The sequence below is a fragment of the Anomaloglossus baeobatrachus genome, chromosome 5 (assembly GCF_048569485.1).
Source record: "Anomaloglossus baeobatrachus isolate aAnoBae1 chromosome 5, aAnoBae1.hap1, whole genome shotgun sequence".
Taxonomy (NCBI): domain Eukaryota; kingdom Metazoa; phylum Chordata; class Amphibia; order Anura; family Aromobatidae; genus Anomaloglossus; species Anomaloglossus baeobatrachus.
In genome coordinates, this window is record NC_134357.1 from 396,361,502 (window position 1) to 396,383,713 (window position 22,212).

The window sequence follows — 22,212 nt, forward strand, 5'->3', positions numbered from 1 at the left end:
AAAGTCTATGAGAATCCTGAAGTGTTGTGCACATGTTCAAGATTTTTCAATTGCAGAAAAAAAAAAAAAAATCTGCAGCATGTGAATTCTGTGTTTTTGGGTGCGTTTTCCCCATTGAAAGTAATGAAGAAAAAAAAATGCATGCAAAAAGACATGGAAAACAAAAAAACCCGCATGAAGTTTCGGTCAAGCTGCGTATTTTTGCTGCTGAGTTTTTTCTTGCCTGGAGATGCTGATTTGGGGCAGAAATTTTTGTAACCCAATCTGCAACGTGTGCACATAGCCTTAAAGTGATGACGGGTGGGAGGAAGGTACAACTGCTGCTGGCACCACTAATTTACAAACGTAGTAATAGTGATGGTAGTGTAATGGTAAGTGTTAGATGTTCTGACCCTGTGACATTACTTTAATGCCTAACGAATAGGAGGAATAATACATTTTCAATAACTATGCACAATAGGAATTTCTTTCTAGTTTAGGGGAGAATGTCCATCACTTAAATAACCCCATTTTTATAGTTTTCTTTGAACATACCAATCACTATTTTGCCCTCAATCTTTTCCAGGATGAAACGAGCTTGGTTGCTGAGCTTGGAGGCCTCAGCCGTTAACATTCCCACCAACCAGTCTTTCCTTAGACCGTAATAACGGAGACGAAGCTCATAAAATTCACGCAAAATATCCAGAGAGGTTTCATATTTCTTTAGGCATCCGGTGTGATCAAATAGGACCTAAAAATGAGACCCTGGTAAGTACAAAGCAATCATCTAACACCGCAAATTTGGAAGCATTGACACAAAAAAAAACAAAACGCTGCTTTATAAACTACAAGGATTACAGAAACCTCACCATCGAGTTACAGGTAAGGGAGGTCTGAAGCTTGAATACTTTGTGCAGGCCGGCAGCTTCAGCCTCGGCCAACTTCTCCTCAGTCATCTTAACGATGAACCGGACCGTGGTGTCTGTATGATATTCCTTATAGTCAGTGATGAGAGCAGGAGTCTTCTCTGTCCCGTTTAACATGGGTTCCAGGACCTGCTCCTTGTAATTCTGGAACAGATAGGTTAGAATTGAAAAAAAAAGTTACATACAGTCATGGCCAAAAGTTTTGAGAATGCTACAAATATTAATTTTTACAAAGTCTACTGCTTAAGTTTTTTTAATGGCAATTTGCATATACTCCAGAATGTCAAAGAGTGATCAGCTTAACAGCAATTACTTGCAAAGTCAATATTGGCTAAGAAAATGAACTTTATCCCCCAAAACACATTTCAACATCATTGCATTCCTGCCTTAAAAGGAGCAGCTAAGGCCCCTTTCACATGTCAGTGATTCTGGGACGTTTGTGCTTTTTTTTTTTTAAACGTCCCAGAATCACTGACATACGCAGACCCATTATAATGAATGGGTCTGCTCACACGTCAGTGATTTGTCACTGCACGTGTCTCCGTGCAGCGTACCCGCGTGTGCGTGATTGCTGCACGGAGACATGTCCATTTTTTTCTGGCATCACTGATGTCCCATGGACCACGCAGTGGTGTGATCCGTGAGACACGTGCCAGAAAAAAACGTGCATTTAAAATAAACAATTTTAACTCACCCGGCGTCCAGCGATGTCCTCTGCAGCCCGTGCAGCCTGCTGCTTCTAAGCCGGCTGATAACTGTCGCGCATATTCATTATGCGCGACACAGCCGACCCGGAAGCAGCTGCTGCGGGGGTCACCGCCGGCCGGATGCTGCGTCGCGGGAGCGATCAGCACCATGGACAGCGGGAGCGGGCGCAGGTGAGTTGATTTCTAAGTGCAATCACGGGCCACGGATAACGGAGCCCGGATTGCACTTAAGACAACCCACGTGTGCCGTGATTCACAGCACACGGAGGGACATGTGCGTGTTTTACACGCCAGTGAAAAACGTCACTGTTTTTCACTGACGTGTGAAACGGGCCTAACATTGTTTTAGTGATTGTTCCATTAACACAGGTGTGGGTGTTGATGAGGACAGGGCTGGCGATCAATCAGTCATGATTAAGTAAGAATGACACCACTGGACTGAGTGCTTCTGCATGCACTGTGAGGCGGAGACTCTTTGAGCAAGGCCTGGTTTCAAGGAGGGCAGCAAAGAAGACACTTCTCTCCATAAAAAACATCAGGGACCGACTGATATTCTGCAAAAGGTACAGGGAGTCGACGCTGAGGACTGGGGTAAAGTCATTTTCTCAGATGAATACCCTTTTCGATTGTTTGGGACATCTGGAAAATAGCTTATTAGGAGAAGAAGAAGAGGTGAGCACTACCACCAGTCTTGTCTCATGCCAACTGTTAAGCATCCTGAAACGATTCATGTGTGGGGTTGCTTCTCAGCCAAGGGAATCGGCTCACTCACAGTCTTGCCTAAAAACACAGCCATGAATAAAGAATGGTACCAGAATGTCCTCCAAGAGCAACTTCTCCCAACTGTCCAAGAGCAGTTTGGCGCCCAACAATGCCTTTTCCAGCATGATAGAGCACCTTGCCATAAAGCAAAGGTGATCACTAAATGGCTCATGGAACAAAGAAGGGAATTTTGTTTACTTACCGTAAATTCCTTTTCTTCTAGCTCCTATTGGGAGACCCAGACAATTGGGTGTATAGCTTCTGCCTCTGGAGGCCACACAAAGTATTACACTTTAAAAAGTGTAACCCCTCCCCTCTGCCTATACACCCTCCCGTGGACCACGGGCTCCTCAGTTTCGGTGCAAAAGCAGGAAGGAGAAAACTTATAAATTGGTCTAGGGTAAATTCAATCCGAAGGATGTTCGGAGAACTGAAGACCATGAACCAAAAGAACAATTCAACATGAACAACATGTGTACACAAAAGAACAACTAGCCCAAAGGGCACAGGGGCGGGTGCTGGGTCTCCCAATAGGAGCTAGAAGAAAAGGAATTTACGGTAAGTAAACAAAATTCCCTTCTTTGTCGCTCCATTGGGAGACCCAGTCAATTGGTACGTCCAAGAGCAGTCCCTGGGTGGGTAAAAGAATACCTCAATAAAAAGAGCCGAAAACGGCCCCCTCTTACAGGTGGGCAACCGCCGCCTGAAGGACTCTCCTACCTAGACAGGCGTCTGCCGAAGCATAGGTATGCACTTGATAGTGTTTCGTGAAAGTGTGCAGACTAGACCACGTAGCTGCCTGACACACCTGCTGAGCCGTAGCCCGGTGCCGCAATGCCCAGGACGCACCTACGGCTCTGGTAGAGTGGGCTTTCAGCCCTGAAGGGAGCGGAAGCCCCGAAGAATGGTAGGCCTCGAGAATCGGTTCCTTGATCCACCTAGCCAAGGTTGACTTGGAGGCCTGAGAGCCCTTACGCTGGCCAGCGTCAAGGACAAAGAGCGCATCTGAACGGCGCAGGGGCGCCGTGCGAGACACGTAGAACCGGAGTGCTCTCACTAGGTCCAAAGAGTGCAAATCCTTTTCACACTGGTGAATTGGATTAGGGCAAAAGGAAGGCAAGGAGATATCCTGATTTAGATGAAAAGGGGATACCACCTTAGGGAGAAATTCCGGGACAGGACGCATAACCACCTTATCCTGGTGGAAAACCAGGAAGGGAGCTTTGCATGACAGCGCTGCAAGCTCAGACACTCTCCGAAGTGACGTGACTGCCACCAGGAAGGCCACCTTCTGAGAAAGACGGGAGAGCGAGACATCCCGCAGCGGCTCAAAAGGCGGCTTTTGAAGAGCCGTCAGAACTCTGTTAAGATCCCAGGGTTCCAACGGACGTTTGTAAGGTGGAACCATGTGGCAAACCCCCTGCAGGAACGTGCGGACCTGCGGAAGCCTGGCTAGACGCTTTTGAAAAAACACGGAGAGCGCCGATACTTGGCCCTTGAGAGAGCCGAGGGACAAACCCTTGTCCATTCCAGATTGTAGGAATGAAAGAAATGTGGGTAAGGCAAACGGCCATGGAGGAAAACCGTTATCAGTGCACCAGGATAGGAAGATTTGCCAAGACCTGTAATAGATCTTGGCGGACGTTGGCTTCCTGGCTTGTCTCATGGTGGCAATGACATCCTGAGATAACCCTGAAGACGCTAGGATCCAGGACTCAATGGCCACACAGTCAGGTTGAGGCCACAGAATTCAGATGGAAAAACGGGCCTTGTGACAGCAAGTCTGGGCGGTCTGGAAGTGCCCACGGTTGACCCACCGTGAGATGCCACAGATCCGGATACCACGACCGCCTCGGCCAGTCTGGAGCGACGAGAATGGCGCGACGGCAGTCGGACCTGATCTTGCGTAGTACTCTGGGCAGCATCGCCAGAGGGGGAAACACATAAGGGAGTCGAAACTGCGACCAATCCTGGACTAATGCGTCCGCTGCCAGAGCTCTGTGATCCTGAGACCGTGCCATGAAGGCCGGGACCTTGTTGTTGTGCCGTGACGCCATGAGATTGACGTCCGGCGTTCCCCAGCGGCGACAGATCTCTCGAAACACGTCTGGGTGCAGAGACCATTCCCCCGCGTCCATGCCCTGACGACTGAGAAAATCTGCTTCCCAGTTTTCTACGCCCGGGATGTGAACTGCGGAGATGGTGGAGCCTGTGTCTTCCACCCACTGCAGAATCCGCCGGACTTCCTGGAAGGCTTGACGACTGCGAGTGCCGCCTTGGTGGTTGATGTAGGCGACGGCAGTGGCGTTGTCCGACTGGATACGGATCTGCCTGCCCTCCAGCCACCGATGGAAAGCCAATAGGGCTAGATATACTGCCCTTATCTCCAGGATATTGATCTGAAGGGACGATTCTATCGGAGTCCAGGTTCCTTGAGCCCTGTGGTGGAGAAAAACCGCTCCCCAACCTGACAGGCTCGCGTCCGTGGTGACCACGGCCCAGGTTGGGGGGGAGGAAGGATTTTCCCCGAGACAGAGATGTGGGTAGGAGCCACCACTGAAGTGATGTTTTGGTTGCAAGAGAAAGAGACGTTCTTGTCGAGGGAAGCCGCACTCGTCCCATTTGCGGAGAATGTCCCATTGGAGTGGCCGTAGATGAAATTGCGCGAACGGCACTGCACTGCCTCCATAGCTGCCACCATCTTCCCCAGGAAGTGCATGAGGCGCCTTAAGGGGTGTGACTGACTCCAAAGAAGTGATTGCACCCCTGCCTGCAGAGAAAGCTGTTTGTCCCGCGGTAGCTTGACTACCGCTGGCTGTGTATGAAACTCCATCCCGAAATAAGTCAGTGATTGGGTCGGTGTCAACTTGGATTTCGGGAAGTTGATGATCCACCCGAACTGCTGGAGAGTCGCCAGAGCGACGGTAAGGCTTTGTTGACACGCCACCCGAGAAGGGGCCCTGACTAGGAGATCGTCTAAGTAGGGGATCACCGAGTGGCCCTGAGAGTGCAGGACCGCCACGACGGATGCCATGACTTTGGTGAAAACCCGTGGCGCTGTCGCCAGGCCGAAAGGCAATGCCACGAACTGAAGGTGTTCGTCCCCGATGGCGAAACGCAAGAAACGTTGATGTTCGGGTGCGATCGGCACATGGAGAGAAGCATCCTTGATGTCGATCGATGCTAGAAAGTCTCCTGGTGACATCGAGGCGATGACCGAGCGGAGAGATTCCATCCGAAACCGTCTGGTTCTCACATGTCTGTTGAGTAGCTTGAGGTCCAGAACGGGACGGAATGATCCGTCCTTTTTTGGCACCACGAATAAGTTGGAGTAAAAGCCGCGACCACGTTCCTGAAGGGGAACGGGGATCACAACTCCTTCTGTCTTTAGAGCGTCCACTGCCTGAAAAAGTGCGTCGGCCTGTGCGGGGGGTGGGGAGGTTCTGAAGAAACGAGCCGCAGGACGAGAGCTGAACTCTATCCTGTAACCATGAGACAGAATGTCTCTCACCCATCGGTCTTGAACATGTGGCCACCAGGCGTCGCCAAAGCGGGAGAGCCTGCCACCGACCGAGGATGCGGCTAGGGGAGGCCGAGAGTCATGAGGAGGCCGTCTTGGAGGCAGTGCCTCCTGCGGCCTTTTGGGGGCGTGACTTGGACCGCCACGCATAGGAGTTCCTCTGGCCTTTCTCCGGCCTGTTGGACGAAGAGGATTGGGGCTTGGCAGAGGGACGAAAGGACCGAAACCTCGATTGTATTTTTCGTTGCTGAGGTTTCTTAGGTTTGGACTGGGGTAAAGAGGATTCCTTTCCCTTGGATTCCTTAATAATCTCATCCAATCGTTCGCCAAATAAACTGTCGCCAGAAAAAGGCAAACCAGTTAAGAACCTTTTGGAAGCCGAGTCAGCTTTCCATTCGCGCAGCCACATGGCCCTGCGGACTGCCACGGAGTTAGCAGATGCTACAGCCGTACGGCTAGTGGAGTCCAGGACGGCGTTCATGGCGTAGGACGAAAAAGCTGATGCCTGAGAGGTCAAAGACGAAACATGCGGAGCAGAATTACGTGTGACAGCATTAATCTCAGCCAGACAAGCCGAGATTGCTTGGAGAGCCCACACGGCTGCAAAGGCCGGGGCGAAAGACGCGCCCGTGGCCTCATAGATGGACTTCACCAAGAGCTCTATCTGTCTGTCAGTGGCATCCTTCAGGGATGAGCCATCGGCAACAGACACAACGGACCTAGCAGCCAATCTGGAGACTGGAGGATCCACCTTGGGAGAGTGAGCCCAACCCTTAACGACTTCAGATGGAAAGGGATAACGCGTGTCAGTATGCCGTTTAGCAAAGCGCTTGTGTCACGAACCACCGGGGGGGTCACTCAGAAATCCCCCGCGCTGGCTACCAGTACGTCACAATCGGGGGGTAACAAGTGGGGGGTCACCCCTCCTTTATACCTCCCGACCGACAGACAGAGCACGTGACGCGCTCTCTAGCGCCCCTCTTATAGTCAGGCCAATTATGGAATTGCCCGACAATAAGCAAGGAGGCCGCTATACTACTTATGCCGATTATTGAAGGGTCCCCGGTGAGAGTAGGGTATATATTCCCCCGACCTCCGCGGGCGGAATATATAAAATCTCCCCGAATCTCACTGGCCTCCCCACAATAATCCTTGGCACAACTCGCTGCCACCAACCGCTTCACGGTAACTATTAGCCGAACACACAGACGTGGGATTCAAGATCGAGATAACAGAACAGCCCAAGATTAATTATATAATTTAATCGGCCTAAAGCCACACTAGAAACTACAATATATACAATAGGGAATCTACAGAATATACATATGTCAGAGTACAGTTACAGATAAAGCATGGGTTACAAACAGGCATACACAGTTCCAGCAGTTACCTTGTGCGTCTGGCCACAGGGGGGCGCTGTAGACCAGGTTTCCAGGAACTCCCACAGATGTTTCCTACACGTGACCCCCAGCGAAAGAACACTGGAAAATGGCCGAAGTAGGGTTATCAACCTGGGCAAATCCAGGTCCCCTCCTACCTTAGTGACCTCAGAGGGAGCACTGCTCCACCCCTGGCTGGAGTTATGGACAAAATCCACAACATGGAATATGGCCATAACTTGGCCTGGGAGCGTCGTAGGCGGACGCCAACGCTCTCATTGTGACAGCTATGAATTTAGCTACAGAATGAGAGGACTCGTGACTTGTCTACTAGTTCCACATTGGCTGATATCACGCCTGGGGTATTTCCCAAGCTCCCGCTCCCATAAAAAGGGTGTGCCAGCATCGTCCGCATGCGGAGACACCATTTCTATGGTTGCCATATTTATCGGAAATATGGCTTGCGAGATATGAACCATTTTTTACTGGAGTCGTTCTGTCTGGATACTTCCAAGCTTGCTAATTAGATAGCAGCTCCTACCACAGGGTCACGGCAGGGAGTCCTCCTGTGTCCATTGTTCCCACATCATCTCATCTCCATATCACAGGAGATGGCCATGGAGGTGTAACACCTTCACAGATGCTGGACATTGAGAACAAGAAGGGAGGGGGGCACTGCCAGGGAGTGATGAGCGATTATGACTGGAAGTCATAATTCATCTTCATATCCCGGGATTTGCCTCACACCTCCCCCCTTTTGAGGGCGCTAGGGGGCAGCACACTCCGGTGTTCCCCCGTGCGCCCGTCCGCGACCTCTCCTTGTCGGGACAGCCCGTCTGCGTTACCGTGGTCACGGCCCCTTTTGTGGCGAATGGTGAAGTTGTATTGCTGGAGCGCAAGGCTCCATCGCAACAATCGCCCATTCGTCCCAGAGACGTGTGCAACCAGCTGAGGGGATTGTGGTCCGTCTCCACGATGAAGTGGCGCCCGTATAGATAGGGTTGCAGACGCTGCAGGGCCCACACTATGGCCAGGCACTCCTTCTCCATCGTGGAATAGGCCACTTCCCTTGGTAACAGCTTCCTGCTCAGGTACAAGACTGGGTGCTCTTGGCTCGCAGAGTCCACCTGGCTGAGCACCGCACCGAGGCCGAAGTCACTGGCGTCGGTCTGTACTACAAACGGCCGCGTGAAGTCGGCTGCCTGTAGCACGGGCGGGCTGGACAGGGCGTCCTTTAGGGCCTGGAAGGCTGTCTCGCAGTCCATTGTCCAATCGACTGCAGAGGGCAGCTTCTTCTTGGTGAGGTCCGTCAAGGGCTTTGCCAGGCTACTATAGCATGGAACAAACCTCCTATAGTACCCAGCGGTCCCCAAGAAGGACATCACCTGCTTCTTGGTCCTGGGGGTGGGCCAGGATGCGATGGCTTCCACCTTCTCAGGCTCGGGCTTCAGTGTTCTCCCGCCTACCCGGTGACCGAGGTACTGGACCTCGCTCATGGCCAGCTGACACTTTCCCGGCTTGATGGTCAAACCTGCCTGGTGGATCCGCCTGAGCACCTGTGCTAGATGCTCTAGGTGATCTTCCCAGGTGGGACTGAAGACGGCAATGTCATCCAGGTACGCGGCCGCGTACCCTTCAAGTCCCTTGAGCAGGGTGTTGACCATCCGCTGGAAAGTGGCAGGGGCATTCCTCATCCCGAATGGCATCACCGTGGACTCGTACAGTCCAAATGGGGTAATAAAGGCAGAGCGTTCCCTGGCCTTGCGAGTCAGGGGGATCTGCCAATATCCCCGGCTCAGATCCATGATGGTCAGGTACTGAGCCCCGGCCAACTGATCGAGCAGGTCATCGATGCGTGGCATTGGGTACGCATCGGCGACCGTGACAGCATTGAGCCCCCTGTAGTCCACGCAGAACCGAGTGGTTCGGTCCTTCTTAGGGACGAGGACTACAGGCGAGGCCCAAGCGCTGTTGGATGCCTGGATCACCCCCAGCTTCAGCATCTCGTCAATCTCCTGGCGCATGTGTTGCTGCACCTCCAGGGAGACCCGATATGCTGAACGCCGGATCGGGGGATGATCCCCAGTGTCCACGTGATGGACAGCCAAGTTAGTCCTTCCGGGCTGGTTGGTAAACAACCCCCGGAAGGGGTGTAGGGTGGCCCACAGCTGGGACCGTTGGTCCTCCAAGAGCTGGTGGCCAACCTCCACATCCTCAATGGATCCGCCTGCCCTAACCTGGGCTAGCATATCCAAGAGGGTTTCCGCTTCTCCCTCCTCGGGCAGGTTACACACGGGGAGCGCACATGCCTCCCGCTCATGATGTGCCTTCATCATGTTCACATGGAAGGGCTTCCGCCTTCCACGGGCAGGGTCCAGGGTGACCAGGTACGTCACAGGGTTGAGCTGCTGGTACACGAGGTATGGGCCTTCCCAGGCTGCCTGAAGCTTGTCCTGTGGTACGGGGACCAGTACCCACACCTTTTGACCCACTTGGTAGGTCCTCTCACAAGCGTTCTGGTCGTACCAACGCTTCTGATCGGCCTGGGCTTGAGCCATATTGTCGTGTACCAGTTGCGTCAAGGCCTGCATTTTGTCCCGGAAGCGCATGACATACTCCAGGGGTGGGGAACCTTTTTTCTGTCGGGGGCCAGTTGGAAATTTCTACCAACCTTCGGGGGCCACACAAAATTATCAATGTTTAAATGACCCTGCTATATTGGGTGAAGCAATTAATTAACTGGGGGCACAGACACCACTGGAGGGGCTGGGGGCACAGACACCACTGGAGGGGCTGGGGGCACAGACATCACTGGGGGGGGGGAGGCACAGACATCACTGGGGGTGGGGAGGCACAGACATCACTGGGGGGGGGAGGCACAGACATCACTGGGGGGGGGAGGCACAGACATCACTGGGGGGGGAGGCACAGACATCACTGGGGGGGGAGGCACAGACATCACTGGGGGGGGAGGCACAGACATCACTGGGGGGGGCTGCACACAGGACAGGGGGGCTGCACACAGAACTGGGGGGGTGAACACAGAACTGGGGGGGTGAACACAGGACTGGGGGGGTGAACACAGGACTGGGGGGGTGAACACAGGACTGGGGGGGTGAACACAGGACTGGGGGGGTGAACACAGGACTGGGGGGGTGAACACAGGACTGGGGGGGTGAACACAGGACTGGGGGGGTGAACACAGGACTGGGGGGGTGAACACAGGACTGGCGGGGGCTGCACACAGGACTGGCGGGGGCTGCACACAAGACTGGCGGGGGCTGCACACAAGACTGGCGGGGGCTGCACACAAGACTGGCGGGGGCTGCACACAAGACTGGCGGGGGCTGCACACAAGACTGGCGGGGGCTGCACACAAGACTGGCGGGGGCTGCACACAAGACTGGCGGGGGCTGCACACAAGACTGGCGGGGGCTGCACACAAGACTGGCGGGGGCTGCACACAAGACTGGCGGGGGCTGCACACAAGACTGGGGGGGGCTGCACACAAGACTGGGGGGGGCTGCACACAAGACTGGGGGGGGCTGCACACAGGACTGGGGGGGGTGCACACAGGACTGGGGGGGGTGCACACAGGACTGGGGGGGGTGCACACAGGACTGGGGGGGGTGCACACAGGACATTGGGGGGCTGCACACAGGACTGGGGGAGGGGTGCACACAGGTTTGGGGGGATGCAAACAGGACTACTGGGTGATGGGCTGCACACAGGACTGGGGGAGGGGTGCACCCAGGACATTGGGGGGCTGCACACAGGACTGGGGGAGGGGTGCACACAGGACATTGGGGGGCACACTGCGCTGAGAGTTTCATGCAACTCTGGGGGAGAAGGTTTACAGAACTGGTGTGGGGAGGCACAAAGCATTGGGCAGGGCACATAGCAGCAGAGGGTCGGCGCTGGACTCACAGCAGCATTGCACTCACATCACCGGAGTGCAGGAGCCGGACACACTGCATCAGAAGGAGAAGGCAGGCACTGATCTCCGGAGGGCAGGGGGCGGATACACAAGGCTGGAAGCTGAGGCTGCTGTAGACCCGCCCACAATTGGCACTGGCCGACGGGAGAACACATTGCAGCACAAACAGCAATGTGTGGATTTAAAGGGCCGGCGGCAGCAAGACCGCAGTGACAGCACGAGCACTGCCTCCCCCGGGAATCTGCCCGGGGGCCACATAAAAGGTCATGGCGGGCCGCATGCGGCCCGCGGGCCGGAGGTTCCCCACCCCTGACATACTCGATAACCGACACTCCAGGGGTGGCCAAATCCCCTTCCCAAGCCTCTTTCACCAGAGCCAGGGGGCCCCGCACACGTCGCCCGTACAGGAGCTCAAACGGTGAGAATCCCGTTGAGGCCTGTGGAACCTCCCGGTAAGCAAATAACAGGTGTGGGAGATACCGCTCCCAGTCACGCCCATGGGAGTCGACCAACATCTTAAGCATCTGCTTTAAGGTGCCATTAAACCGCTCGCACAGGCCATTAGTCTGTGGATGGTACGGGCTGGCCACCAGATGTCGCACCTGGACCTGCTTACAGAGGGCCTCCATCAGCTGGGACATGAATTGGGTCCCCCGGTCAGTGAGCATTTCCTGGGGAAAACCCACTCGGGAGAAAATCTCCAGCAATGCGGTGGCCACCTTGTCAGCCCGAATGGACGACAAGGCCACTGCTTCTGGGTACCGGGTGGCATAGTCCACTACCGTCAGTATGAAGCGTTTCCCGGAGCTGCTGGGGATGGCCAGCGGGCCGACCAGATCCACAGCCACCCTCCTGAAAGGCTCATCGATGATGGGCAGAGATACCAGTGGGGCTTTGGGGCGTGGCCCCGCCTTCCCCACTCTCTGACAGGTTTCACACGAACGGCAGTAGGCAGCCACATCGGCCCCCATTTTTGGCCAGTAGAAATGCTGGTTTAACCTGGCCTTGGTCTTAGCGATCCCTAGGTGTCCGGCCATCGGAATCTCATGTGCGATCCGCAACAACTCCGTCCGGAACGGATAGGGTACCACCAACTGTCGGTCCCTGGGCCACGCCTCCGGTGAACCCTGCTGGACCGTGGCCCGGTACAGCCGTCCTTGGTCCCAGACCACTCGCTCCGGGTCCGAGTCCGAGGGAGGCTGTGCCGCCTGCTCCTTAAGAGCTTTCAGGCTGTCGTCAGCTTCTAACGCTGCCTGAAACCCCTGACTAGATGTGGCCAGAATCGACGAGACTGTCACATCTTCGGTCAGTACCCCGGGACCTGTGTCCTGGCCTCCACCTGACTCGGCTGCCACTTGGTCAGAAGGGGAAGAGCTATCGGACCTCCGGGAGGCCCCTTGGCTTCCAGCACTCCCACTGCGGGTGACAGCGGCCACAGCCGCTGCGATCGTGGGTCGTGCCTGCTCCTCCTCCGTTCCTGACCAAGTCGCCGGTTCAGGCAGACCGACCTGGCTTCCTGACACCCCGGTTGTGGGGGAACCATGCACCGAGATCTTACCTGGGAGCACTTCCGCTCCTGGACCGGCCCCAATCTCACCTGCCTGTTCCCCTCCTGCAGCAACAGAACCCCGCTGTGAAATCTCTGGGGACCCCACATTTGCTGTGGTAGCCCCCACCCCACACACTGGTCCTCCCCCTGCAGCACCCTGCTCTCTGCTTATCCCTGCAGAGGGCAGCAGATCCCAGCTCACAGGCTGATTACTTGTAGAGGCATTGTCACACCTTTCTCTGACCCCCTCCCCTGTCACAGCTGCAGCTGAGTGTGTGTCTATGGTGTCTATGCAAGCAGAAATATCAGAGTTCACTCCCTCCTCCCTTACATCATTCATAGATAACACATTAACATTGTTAGGAGTCATGTCAGTACGGGCTGAAGGTTCAGCCCTTGGGGGGGGCCCAAACTGGGAGGTTATCTGCCCCAAATCTGTCCCAAGTAGCACGTTTGCGGGGATCCGATCAGTTACCCCCACCTCCCTCACCCCTCGCCCTGCGCCCCAGTCCACATAAATGTCAGCAACAGGCAGCGCCGGGTCAATGCCTCCAATCCCGGAGACAGCGAGGGTTTTTCCAGGGATCAAGTCTTGGGGGGACACCATCTCAGGCCGCACCAGAGTCACCTCCGAGGCGCTGTCTCGCAGTCCTATGGTCACAGACCGGCCGACGGTGACAGGTTGGAAGCTGTCCAGGGACCTACCACCACCCCCACCCACACAATACACCTTGGGCGGCCCTTGGGACGGGGACGGGGCCTTGGGACGCTGAGGGCACATGGCCTTGAAGTGTCCAGGTAAGTTGCACTGGTGGCACCGTCTCGGTTCTGCCACGGGCCTGGAGAGGGGAGTTGAGGGGGACACCCCCTGCAGTCTAGGGGCAGGTGGGGCAGTCGCAGAGTTCATCTTACCCCCTCTCCAGGTGCTGCTGGTGGCTGCTCTCCTGGCCTCAGGAGCCCGATTGTTGGTGTAGTCATCGGCCAGGGCAGCTGTAGCCGTGGACCCCTTTGGCTTCTGGTCTCGGATGAACTGGCGGAGATCCTCAGGGCAGTTCCACAAGAGTTGCTCCGTGATGAACAAGTCCAGGATCTCCGGTCCGGTGGAAAGCTGCAGGCCTTGGGTCCAGTGGTCGGCAGCTCGGGCAAGTGCCCGCCGGTGGTCAGCCCAGGAGTCCTTTGGTCCCTTTTGCAGGGTCCGGAACTCCTTGCGGTAGGACTCTGGAGTGAGGTTGTACTGTTGGATCAGGGCCCGCTTGATGGTGTCGTAGCCCTGATCTGCCTCAGCAGGCAAGTCCCCAAGGATATCCAGGGCCTTACCCCTTAGACGGGGGGTCAGGTATTTGGCCCACTGATCCTTGTCCAGATGGTGCTGCAAGCAAGTCCGTTCAAAAGCAGTCAGGAAAGAGTCCAAGTCTCCATCCTTCTCCAGCACTGGGAAGTCCTCAACACGGACCTTTGGAAGTTTGGTGTTTTGAAGGTCACATGTGGCTGATGAGGGCCGGAGCTGAGCTAGCTGCAGCTGGTAGTCACGGTCTGCCTGTCGCTCTCGCTCTTCACGCGCTGCCTGCCGCTCCGCAGCCTCACGCGCTGCTTGCCGTTCCGCAGCCTCAGCGTCACGCGCTGCTTGCCGCTCCGCAGCCTCAGCGTCACGCGCTGCCTGTCGCTCACGCTCGGCCATGAGTATCTCGTAGGTATCCCGGTCTCCAGCTGTAAGCCTGGCCAAGGCAGCTTGAAGGAGGGCCTCTGCACCTCTCAGGCCGGAGGGATTGGCAAGTGGTGATCTGCGGCACGCTGCAGAGCCAGGTGATTCACTGTCCATTGCAGAGCGGAGGGCTGGCATCTGGCTCGTTGAGGACCCTTGGGTGAGCTGCTCCTCATCTTGTCCATAATTGCCAGGTTGTGCAATGTCCTCTGCAGAGCTGTTCTCTGGCGTCGGGCTCTTGGAGGGCTCGTGGACAACCTCCTCATCGTCTCTGGCCTGAGCATCGGCCCTTCCTTTGGCTTTGCTCCTGGTGCCATCAGCCATTCTTGCAGACTTTGGTCACTGACACAGAACTGACACCTGATGCCTCCACACACCTTACAGTATCTGCACTCTGACACTCTAGTGTTGAGCTAGTCTGAAGACCCCAGCAGCCACAGCTGCTGCAGGCAGTCTTTAGTGTCTGGGAGTATGGGTCTCACACCCACACACACTATTATCTCGATCCCACCGCTGCCACCAATATGTCACGAACCACCGGGGGGGTCACTCAGAAATCCCCCGCGCTGGCTACCAGTACGTCACAATCGGGGGGTAACAAGTGGGGGGTCACCCCTCCTTTATACCTCCCGACCGACAGACAGAGCACGTGACGCGCTCTCTAGCGCCCCTCTTATAGTCAGGCCAATTATGGAATTGCCCGACAATAAGCAAGGAGGCCGCTATACTACTTATGCCGATTATTGAAGGGTCCCCGGTGAGAGTAGGGTATATATTCCCCCGACCTCCGCGGGCGGAATATATAAAATCTCCCCGAATCTCACTGGCCTCCCCACAATAATCCTTGGCACAACTCGCTGCCACCAACCGCTTCACGGTAACTATTAGCCGAACACACAGACGTGGGATTCAAGATCGAGATAACAGAACAGCCCAAGATTAATTATATAATTTAATCGGCCTAAAGCCACACTAGAAACTACAATATATACAATAGGAGATCTACAGAATATACATATGTCAGAGTACAGTTACAGATAAAGCATGGGTTACAAACAGGCATACACAGTTCCAGCAGTTACCTTGTGCGTCTGGCCACAGGGGGGCGCTGTAGACCAGGTTTCCAGGAACTCCCACAGATGTTTCCTACACGTGACCCCCAGCGAAAGAACACTGGAAAATGGCCGAAGTAGGGTTATCAACCTGGGCAAATCCAGGTCCCCTCCTACCTTAGTGACCTCAGAGGGAGCACTGCTCCACCCCTGGCTGGAGTTATGGACAAAATCCACAACATGGAATATGGCCATAACTTGGCCTGGGAGCGTCGTAGGCGGACGCCAACGCTCTCATTGTGACAGCTATGAATTTAGCTACAGAATGAGAGGACTCGTGACTTGTCTACTAGTTCCACATTGGCTGATATCACGCCTGGGGTATTTCCCAAGCTCCCGCTCCCATAAAAAGGGTGTGCCAGCATCGTCCGCATGCGGAGACACCATTTCTATGGTTGCCATATTTATCGGAAATATGGCTTGCGAGATATGAACCATTTTTTACTGGAGTCGTTCTGTCTGGATACTTCCAAGCTTGCTAATTAGATAGCAGCTCCTACCACAGGGTCACGGCAGGGAGTCCTCCTGTGTCCATTGTTCCCACATCATCTCATCTCCATATCACAGGAGATGGCCATGGAGGTGTAACACCTTCACAGATGCTGGACATTGAGAACAAGAAGGGAGGGGGGCACTGCCAGGGAGTGATGAGCGATTATGACTGGAAGTCATAATTCATCTTCATATCCCGGGATTTGCCTCACAGCTTGTCCGGGACCGCTCTGGGCTTCTGGACAGCATCCCTGAAGTTGACGAGATAAGATCATTTACTAAGGCGTCCCCCTCAGGTGTATCAAGGTTAAGGGCGAAGTCAGGGTCAGAGCCCTGAGCTCCCACGTCCGCCTCGTCTTCCTGAGAGTCCTCAAGCTGGGATCCCGAGCAGTGTGAGGAAGTCGGGGAAGAGTCCCAGCGAGACCGCTTAGCCGGTCGGGGGCTGCGGTCCGGGCAGGAGTCCTCCGCCTGAGACCTAGGGGCCAACCTGGGAGCGCGCTGCGGCGCGGACCGAGAGGGGCCTGGAGGAGACAAGCTAACAGGGGCCGGGGCCTGTGAAGAGCCCGGTCTGGACTGCAATGCCTCAAGGAGCTTAGAAGACCATTTGTCCATAGACTGTGCAATGGATTGAGAAAGAGACAGAGAGTTTCTCAGCGAAAGAGGCCAACACCGGTGACTCTGTCCCTGCAGCCTGCTCAGGGGGAGCAGGGGGGGTCTACCTGAGCCAAAGGGCCCACCAGTGCCCGAGGCTCCGGCTGAGCAAGCGTGGCAGGAGTAGAGCATTGCTCACAGTGGGGGTACGTGGATCCCGCAGGCAACATAGCCCCACAAGAGGTACAGGCAGCGAAAAAAAACCTGTGCCTTAGTAGCTTTGCTCCTTGTGGACGACATGCTGTTGTCTCCTAGGAGAGTGACCACTGAGAGTATATGGGGAAAGGGTATACGGACTGACCGAACAGATATATATATATATATATATATATATACCTATATACATACCTATATACATACCTATATATATATATATATACATACATATATATATATATATATATATATATATACACACACATATATATATACACATATATATATATATATATATATATATACATACATATACCTATATATACCTGTCACAAACCACCGGGGGGGTCACTCAGAAATCCCCCGCGCTGGCTACCAGTACGTCACAATCGGGGGGTAACAAGTGGGGGTCACCCCTCCTTTATACCTCCCGACCGACAGACAGAGCACGTGACGCGCTCTCTAGCGCCCCTCTTATAGTCAGGCCAATTATGGAATTGCCCGACAATAAGCAAGGAGGCCGCTATACTACTTATGCCGATTATTGAAGGGTCCCCGGTGAGAGTAGGGTATATATTCCCCCGACCTCCGCGGGCGGAATATATAAAATCTCCCCGAATCTCACTGGCCTCCCCACAATAATCCTTGGCACAATTCGCTGCCACCAACCGATTTACGGTAACTATTAGCCGAACACACAGACGTGGGATTCAAGATCGAGATAACAGAACAGCCCAAGATTAATTATATAATTTAATCAGCCTAAAGCACACTAGAAACTACAATATATACAATAGGGAATCTACAGAATATACATATGTCAGAGTACAGTTACAATCAAAGCATGGGTTACAAACAGGCATACACAGTTCCAGCAGTTACCTTGTTGCGTCTGGCCACAGGGGGGCGCTGTAGACCAGGTTTCCAGGAACTCCCTCACAGGTCTTTCCCAACCAGGCCCCCGAGCAGAAGAACACTGGAAAATGGCCGAAGTAGGGTTATCAACCTGGGCACATCCAGGTCCCCTCCTACCTTCGTGACCTCACAGGGAGCACTGCTCCACCCCTGGCTTGAGTTATGGACAATATCCCAACCTGGAATATGGGCCATAACTTTGCCTGGGAGCGTCGTAGGCGGACGCCAATGCTCTCATTGTGACAGTTATGAATTTAGCTACAGAACGAGGGGACTCATGACCTGTCTGCCAGTTCCCCATTGGCTGATATCACGCCTGGGGCATTTCCCCAATGTCCTGCTCCCATAAAAAGGGTGTGCCGGCATCGTCTGCATGCGGAGACACCATTTTTATGGTTGCCATATTTATCGGAAATATGGCTTGCGAGATATGAACCATTTTTTACTGGAGTCGTTCTGTCTGGCTATTTCCATAGCCTTGCTAACTAGCTAGCAGCTCCTACTACAGGGTGACGGCAGGGAGTCATCCTGTGTCCATTGTTCCCACACCACCTCATTTCCATATCACAGGACATGGCCATGGGATTTGTTGCTAAACCAGTTGTGTGAAGGAAAGGGGGGGTGACACCAGGAGAGGGCTTCCTGACATACTTGAATATCATGATTTATCGTCATATCTCCGGGATTTGCCTCACACCTCCCCCCTTTTGAGGGCGCTAGGGGGCAGCACACTCCGGTGTTCCCCCGTGCGCCCGTCCGCGACCTCTCCTTGTCGGGACAGCCCGTCTGCGTTACCGTGGTCACGGCCCCTTTTGTGGCGAATGGTGAAGTTGTATTGCTGGAGCGCAAGGCTCCATCGCAACAATCGCCCATTCGTCCCAGAGACGGTGTGCAACCAGCTGAGGGGATTGTGGTCCGTCTCCACGATGAAGTGGCGCCCGTATAGATAGGGTTGCAGACGCTGCAGGGCCCACACTATGGCCAGGCACTCCTTCTCCATCGTGGAATAGGCCACTTCCCTTGGTAACAGCTTCCTGCTCAGGTACAAGACTGGGTGCTCTTGGCTCGCAGAGTCCACCTGGCTGAGCACCGCACCGAGGCCGAAGTCACTGGCGTCGGTCTGTACTACAAACGGCCGCGTGAAGTCGGCTGCCTGTAGCACGGGCGGGCTGGACAGGGCGTCCTTTAGGGCCCGGAAGGCTGTCTCGCAGTCCATTGTCCAATCGACTGCAGAGGGCAGCTTCTTCTTGGTGAGGTCCGTCAAGGGCTTTGCCAGGCTACTATAGCATGGAACAAACCTCCTATAGTACCCAGCGGTCCCCAAGAAGGACATCACCTGCTTCTTGGTCCTGGGGGTGGGCCAGGATGCGATGGCCTCCACTTTCTCAGGCTCGGGCTTCAGTGTTCTCCCGCCTACCCGGTGACCGAGGTACTGGACCTCGCTCATGGCCAGCTGACACTTTCCCGGCTTGATGGTCAAACCTGCCCGGTGGATCCGCCTGAGCACCTGTGCTAGATGCTCTAGGTGGTCCTCCCAGGTGGGACTGAAGACGGCAATGTCATCCAGGTACGCGGCCGCGTACCCTTCAAGTCCCTTGAGCAGGGTGTTGACCATCCGCTGGAAAGTGGCAGGGGCATTCCTCATCCCGAATGGCATCACCGTGGACTCGTACAGTCCAAATGGGGTAATAAAGGCAGAGCGTTCCCTGGCCTTGCGAGTCAGGGGGATCTGCCAATATCCCCGGCTCAGATCCATGATGGTCAGGTACTGAGCCCCGGCCAACTGATCGAGCAGGTCATCGATGCGTGGCATTGGGTACGCATCGGCGACCGTGACCGCATTGAGCCCCCTGTAGTCCACGCAGAACCGAGTGGTTCGGTCCTTCTTAGGGACGAGGACTACAGGCGAGGCCCAAGCGCTGTTGGATGCCTGGATCACCCCCAGCTTCAGCATCTCGTCAATCTCCTGGCGCATGTGTTGCTGCACCTCCAGGGAGACCCGATATGCTGAACGTCGGATCGGGGGATGATCCCCAGTGTCCACGTGATGGACAGCCAAGTCAGTCCTTCCGGGCTGGTTGGTAAACAACCCCCGGAAGGGGAGGAGGGTGGCCCACAGCTGGGACCGTTGGTCTTCCAAGAGCTGGTGGCCAACCTCCACATCCTCAATGGATCCGCCTGCCCTAACCTGGGCTAGCATATCCAAGAGGGTTTCCGCTTCTCCCTCCTCGGGCAGGTTGCACACGGGGAGCGCACATGCCTCTCGCTCATGATGTGCCTTCATCATGTTCACATGGAAGGGCTTCCGCCTTCCACGGGCAGGGTCCAGGGTGACCAGGTACGTTACAGGGTTGAGCTGCTGGTACACGAGGTATGGGCCTTCCCAGGCTGCCTGAAGCTTGTCCTGTGGTACGGGGACCAGTACCCACACCTTTTGACCCACTTGGTAGGTCCTCTCACAAGCGTTCTGGTCGTACCAACGCTTCTGATCGGCCTGGGCTTGAGCCATATTGTCGTGTACCAGTTGCGTCAAGGCCTGCATTTTGTCCCGGAAGCGCATGACATACTCGATAACCGACACTCCAGGGGTGGCCAAATCCCCTTCCCAAGCCTCTTTCACCAGAGCCAGGGGGCCCCGCACACGTCGCCCGTACAGGAGCTCAAACGGTGAGAATCCTGTTGAGGCCTGTGGAACCTCCCGGTAAGCAAATAACAGGTGTGGGAGATACCGCTCCCAGTCACGCCCATGGGAGTCGACCAACATCTTAAGCATCTGCTTTAAGGGGCCATTGAACCGCTCGCACAGGCCATTAGTCTGTGGATGGTACGGGCTGGCCACCAGATGTCGCACCTGGACTTGCTTACAGAGGGCCTCCATCAGCTGGGACATGAATTGGGTCCCCCGGTCAGTGAGCATTTCCTGGGGAAAACCCACTCGGGAGAAAATCTCCAGCAATGCGGTGGCCACCTTGTCAGCCCGAATGGACGACAAGGCCACTGCTTCTGGGTACCGGGTGGCATAGTCCACTACCGTCAGTATGAAGCGTTTCCCGGAGCTGCTGGGGATGGCCAGTGGGCCGACCAGATCCACAGCCACCCTCCTGAAAGGCTCATCGATGACTGGCAGAGATACCAGTGGGGCTTTGGGGCGTGGCCCCGCCTTCCCCACTCTCTGACAGGTTTCACACGAACGGCAGTAGGCAGCCACATCGGCCCCCATTTTTGGCCAGTAGAAATGCTGGTTTAACCTGGCCTTGGTCTTAGCGATCCCTAGGTGTCCGGCCATCGGAATCTCATGTGCGATCCGCAACAACTCCGTCCGGAACGGATAGGGTACCACCAACTGTCGGTCCCTGGGCCACGCCTCCGGTGAACCCTGCTGGACCGTGGCCCGGTACAGCCGTCCTTGGTCCCAGACCACTCGCTCCGGGTCCGAGGGAGGCTGTGCCGCCTGCTCCTTAAGAGCTTTCAGGCTGTCGTCAGCTTCTAACGCTGCCTGAAACCCCTGACTAGATGTGGCCAGAATCGACGAGACTGTCACATCTTCAGTCAGTACCCCGGGACCTGCGTCCTGGCCTCCACCTGACTCGGCTGCCACTTGGTCAGAAGGGGAAGAGCTATCGGACCTCCGGGAGGCCCCTTGGCTTCCAGCACTCCCACTGCGGGTGACAGCGGCCACAGCCGCTGCGACCGTGGGTCGTGCCTGCTCCTCCTCCGTTCCTGACCAAGTCGCCGGTTCAGGCAGACCTACCTGGCTTCCTGACACCCCGGTTGTGGGGGAACCATGCACCGAGATCTTACCTGGGAGCACTTCCGCTCCTGGACCGGCCCCAATCTCACCTGCCTGTTCCCCTCCTGCAGCAACAGAACCCCGCTGTGAAATCTCTGGGGACCCCACATTTGCTGTGGTAGCCCCCACCCCACACACTGGTCCTCCCCCTGCAGCACCCTGCTCTCTGCTTATCCCTGCAGAGGGCAACAGATCCCAGCTCACAGGCTGGTTACTTGTAGAGGCATTGTCACACCTTTCTCTGACCCCCTCCCCTCCTGTCACAGCTGCAGCTGCGTGTGTGTCTATGGTGTCTATGCAAGCAGAAATATCAGAGTTCACTCCCTCCTCCCTTACATCATTCATAGATAACACATTAACATTGTCAGGAGTCATGTCAGTACTGGCTGAAGGTTCAGCCCTTGGTTGGGGCCCAAACTGGGAGGTTATCTGCCCCAAATCTGTCCCAAGTAGCACGTTTGCAGGGATCCGATCAGTTACCCCCACCTCCCTCACCCCTCGCCCTGCGCCCCAGTCCACATAAATGTCAGCAACAGGCAGCGCCGGGTCAGTGCCTCCAATCCCGGAGACAGCGAGGGTTTTTCCAGGGATCAAGTCTTGGGGGGACACCATCTCAGGCCGCACCAGAGTCACCT

The 22,212-nt window shown here is 55.3% G+C and overlaps 1 protein-coding gene across 1 annotated transcript in view; it reads right to left on the minus strand.

Moving 5' to 3' along the window:
• Nucleotides 1-22,212, minus strand: part of TOP2A (DNA topoisomerase II alpha) — a 195,197-nt gene that overhangs the window by 92,014 nt on the left and 80,971 nt on the right. Inside the window, exons 23-24 of the mRNA XM_075350156.1 lie at nt 849-1,049; nt 535-730 (exon numbers count right to left, since the gene is read on the minus strand). Of these exons, the coding sequence (XP_075206271.1) occupies nt 535-730; nt 849-1,049 (397 nt within the window). The remainder of the gene's footprint in view (nt 1-534; nt 731-848; nt 1,050-22,212) is intronic.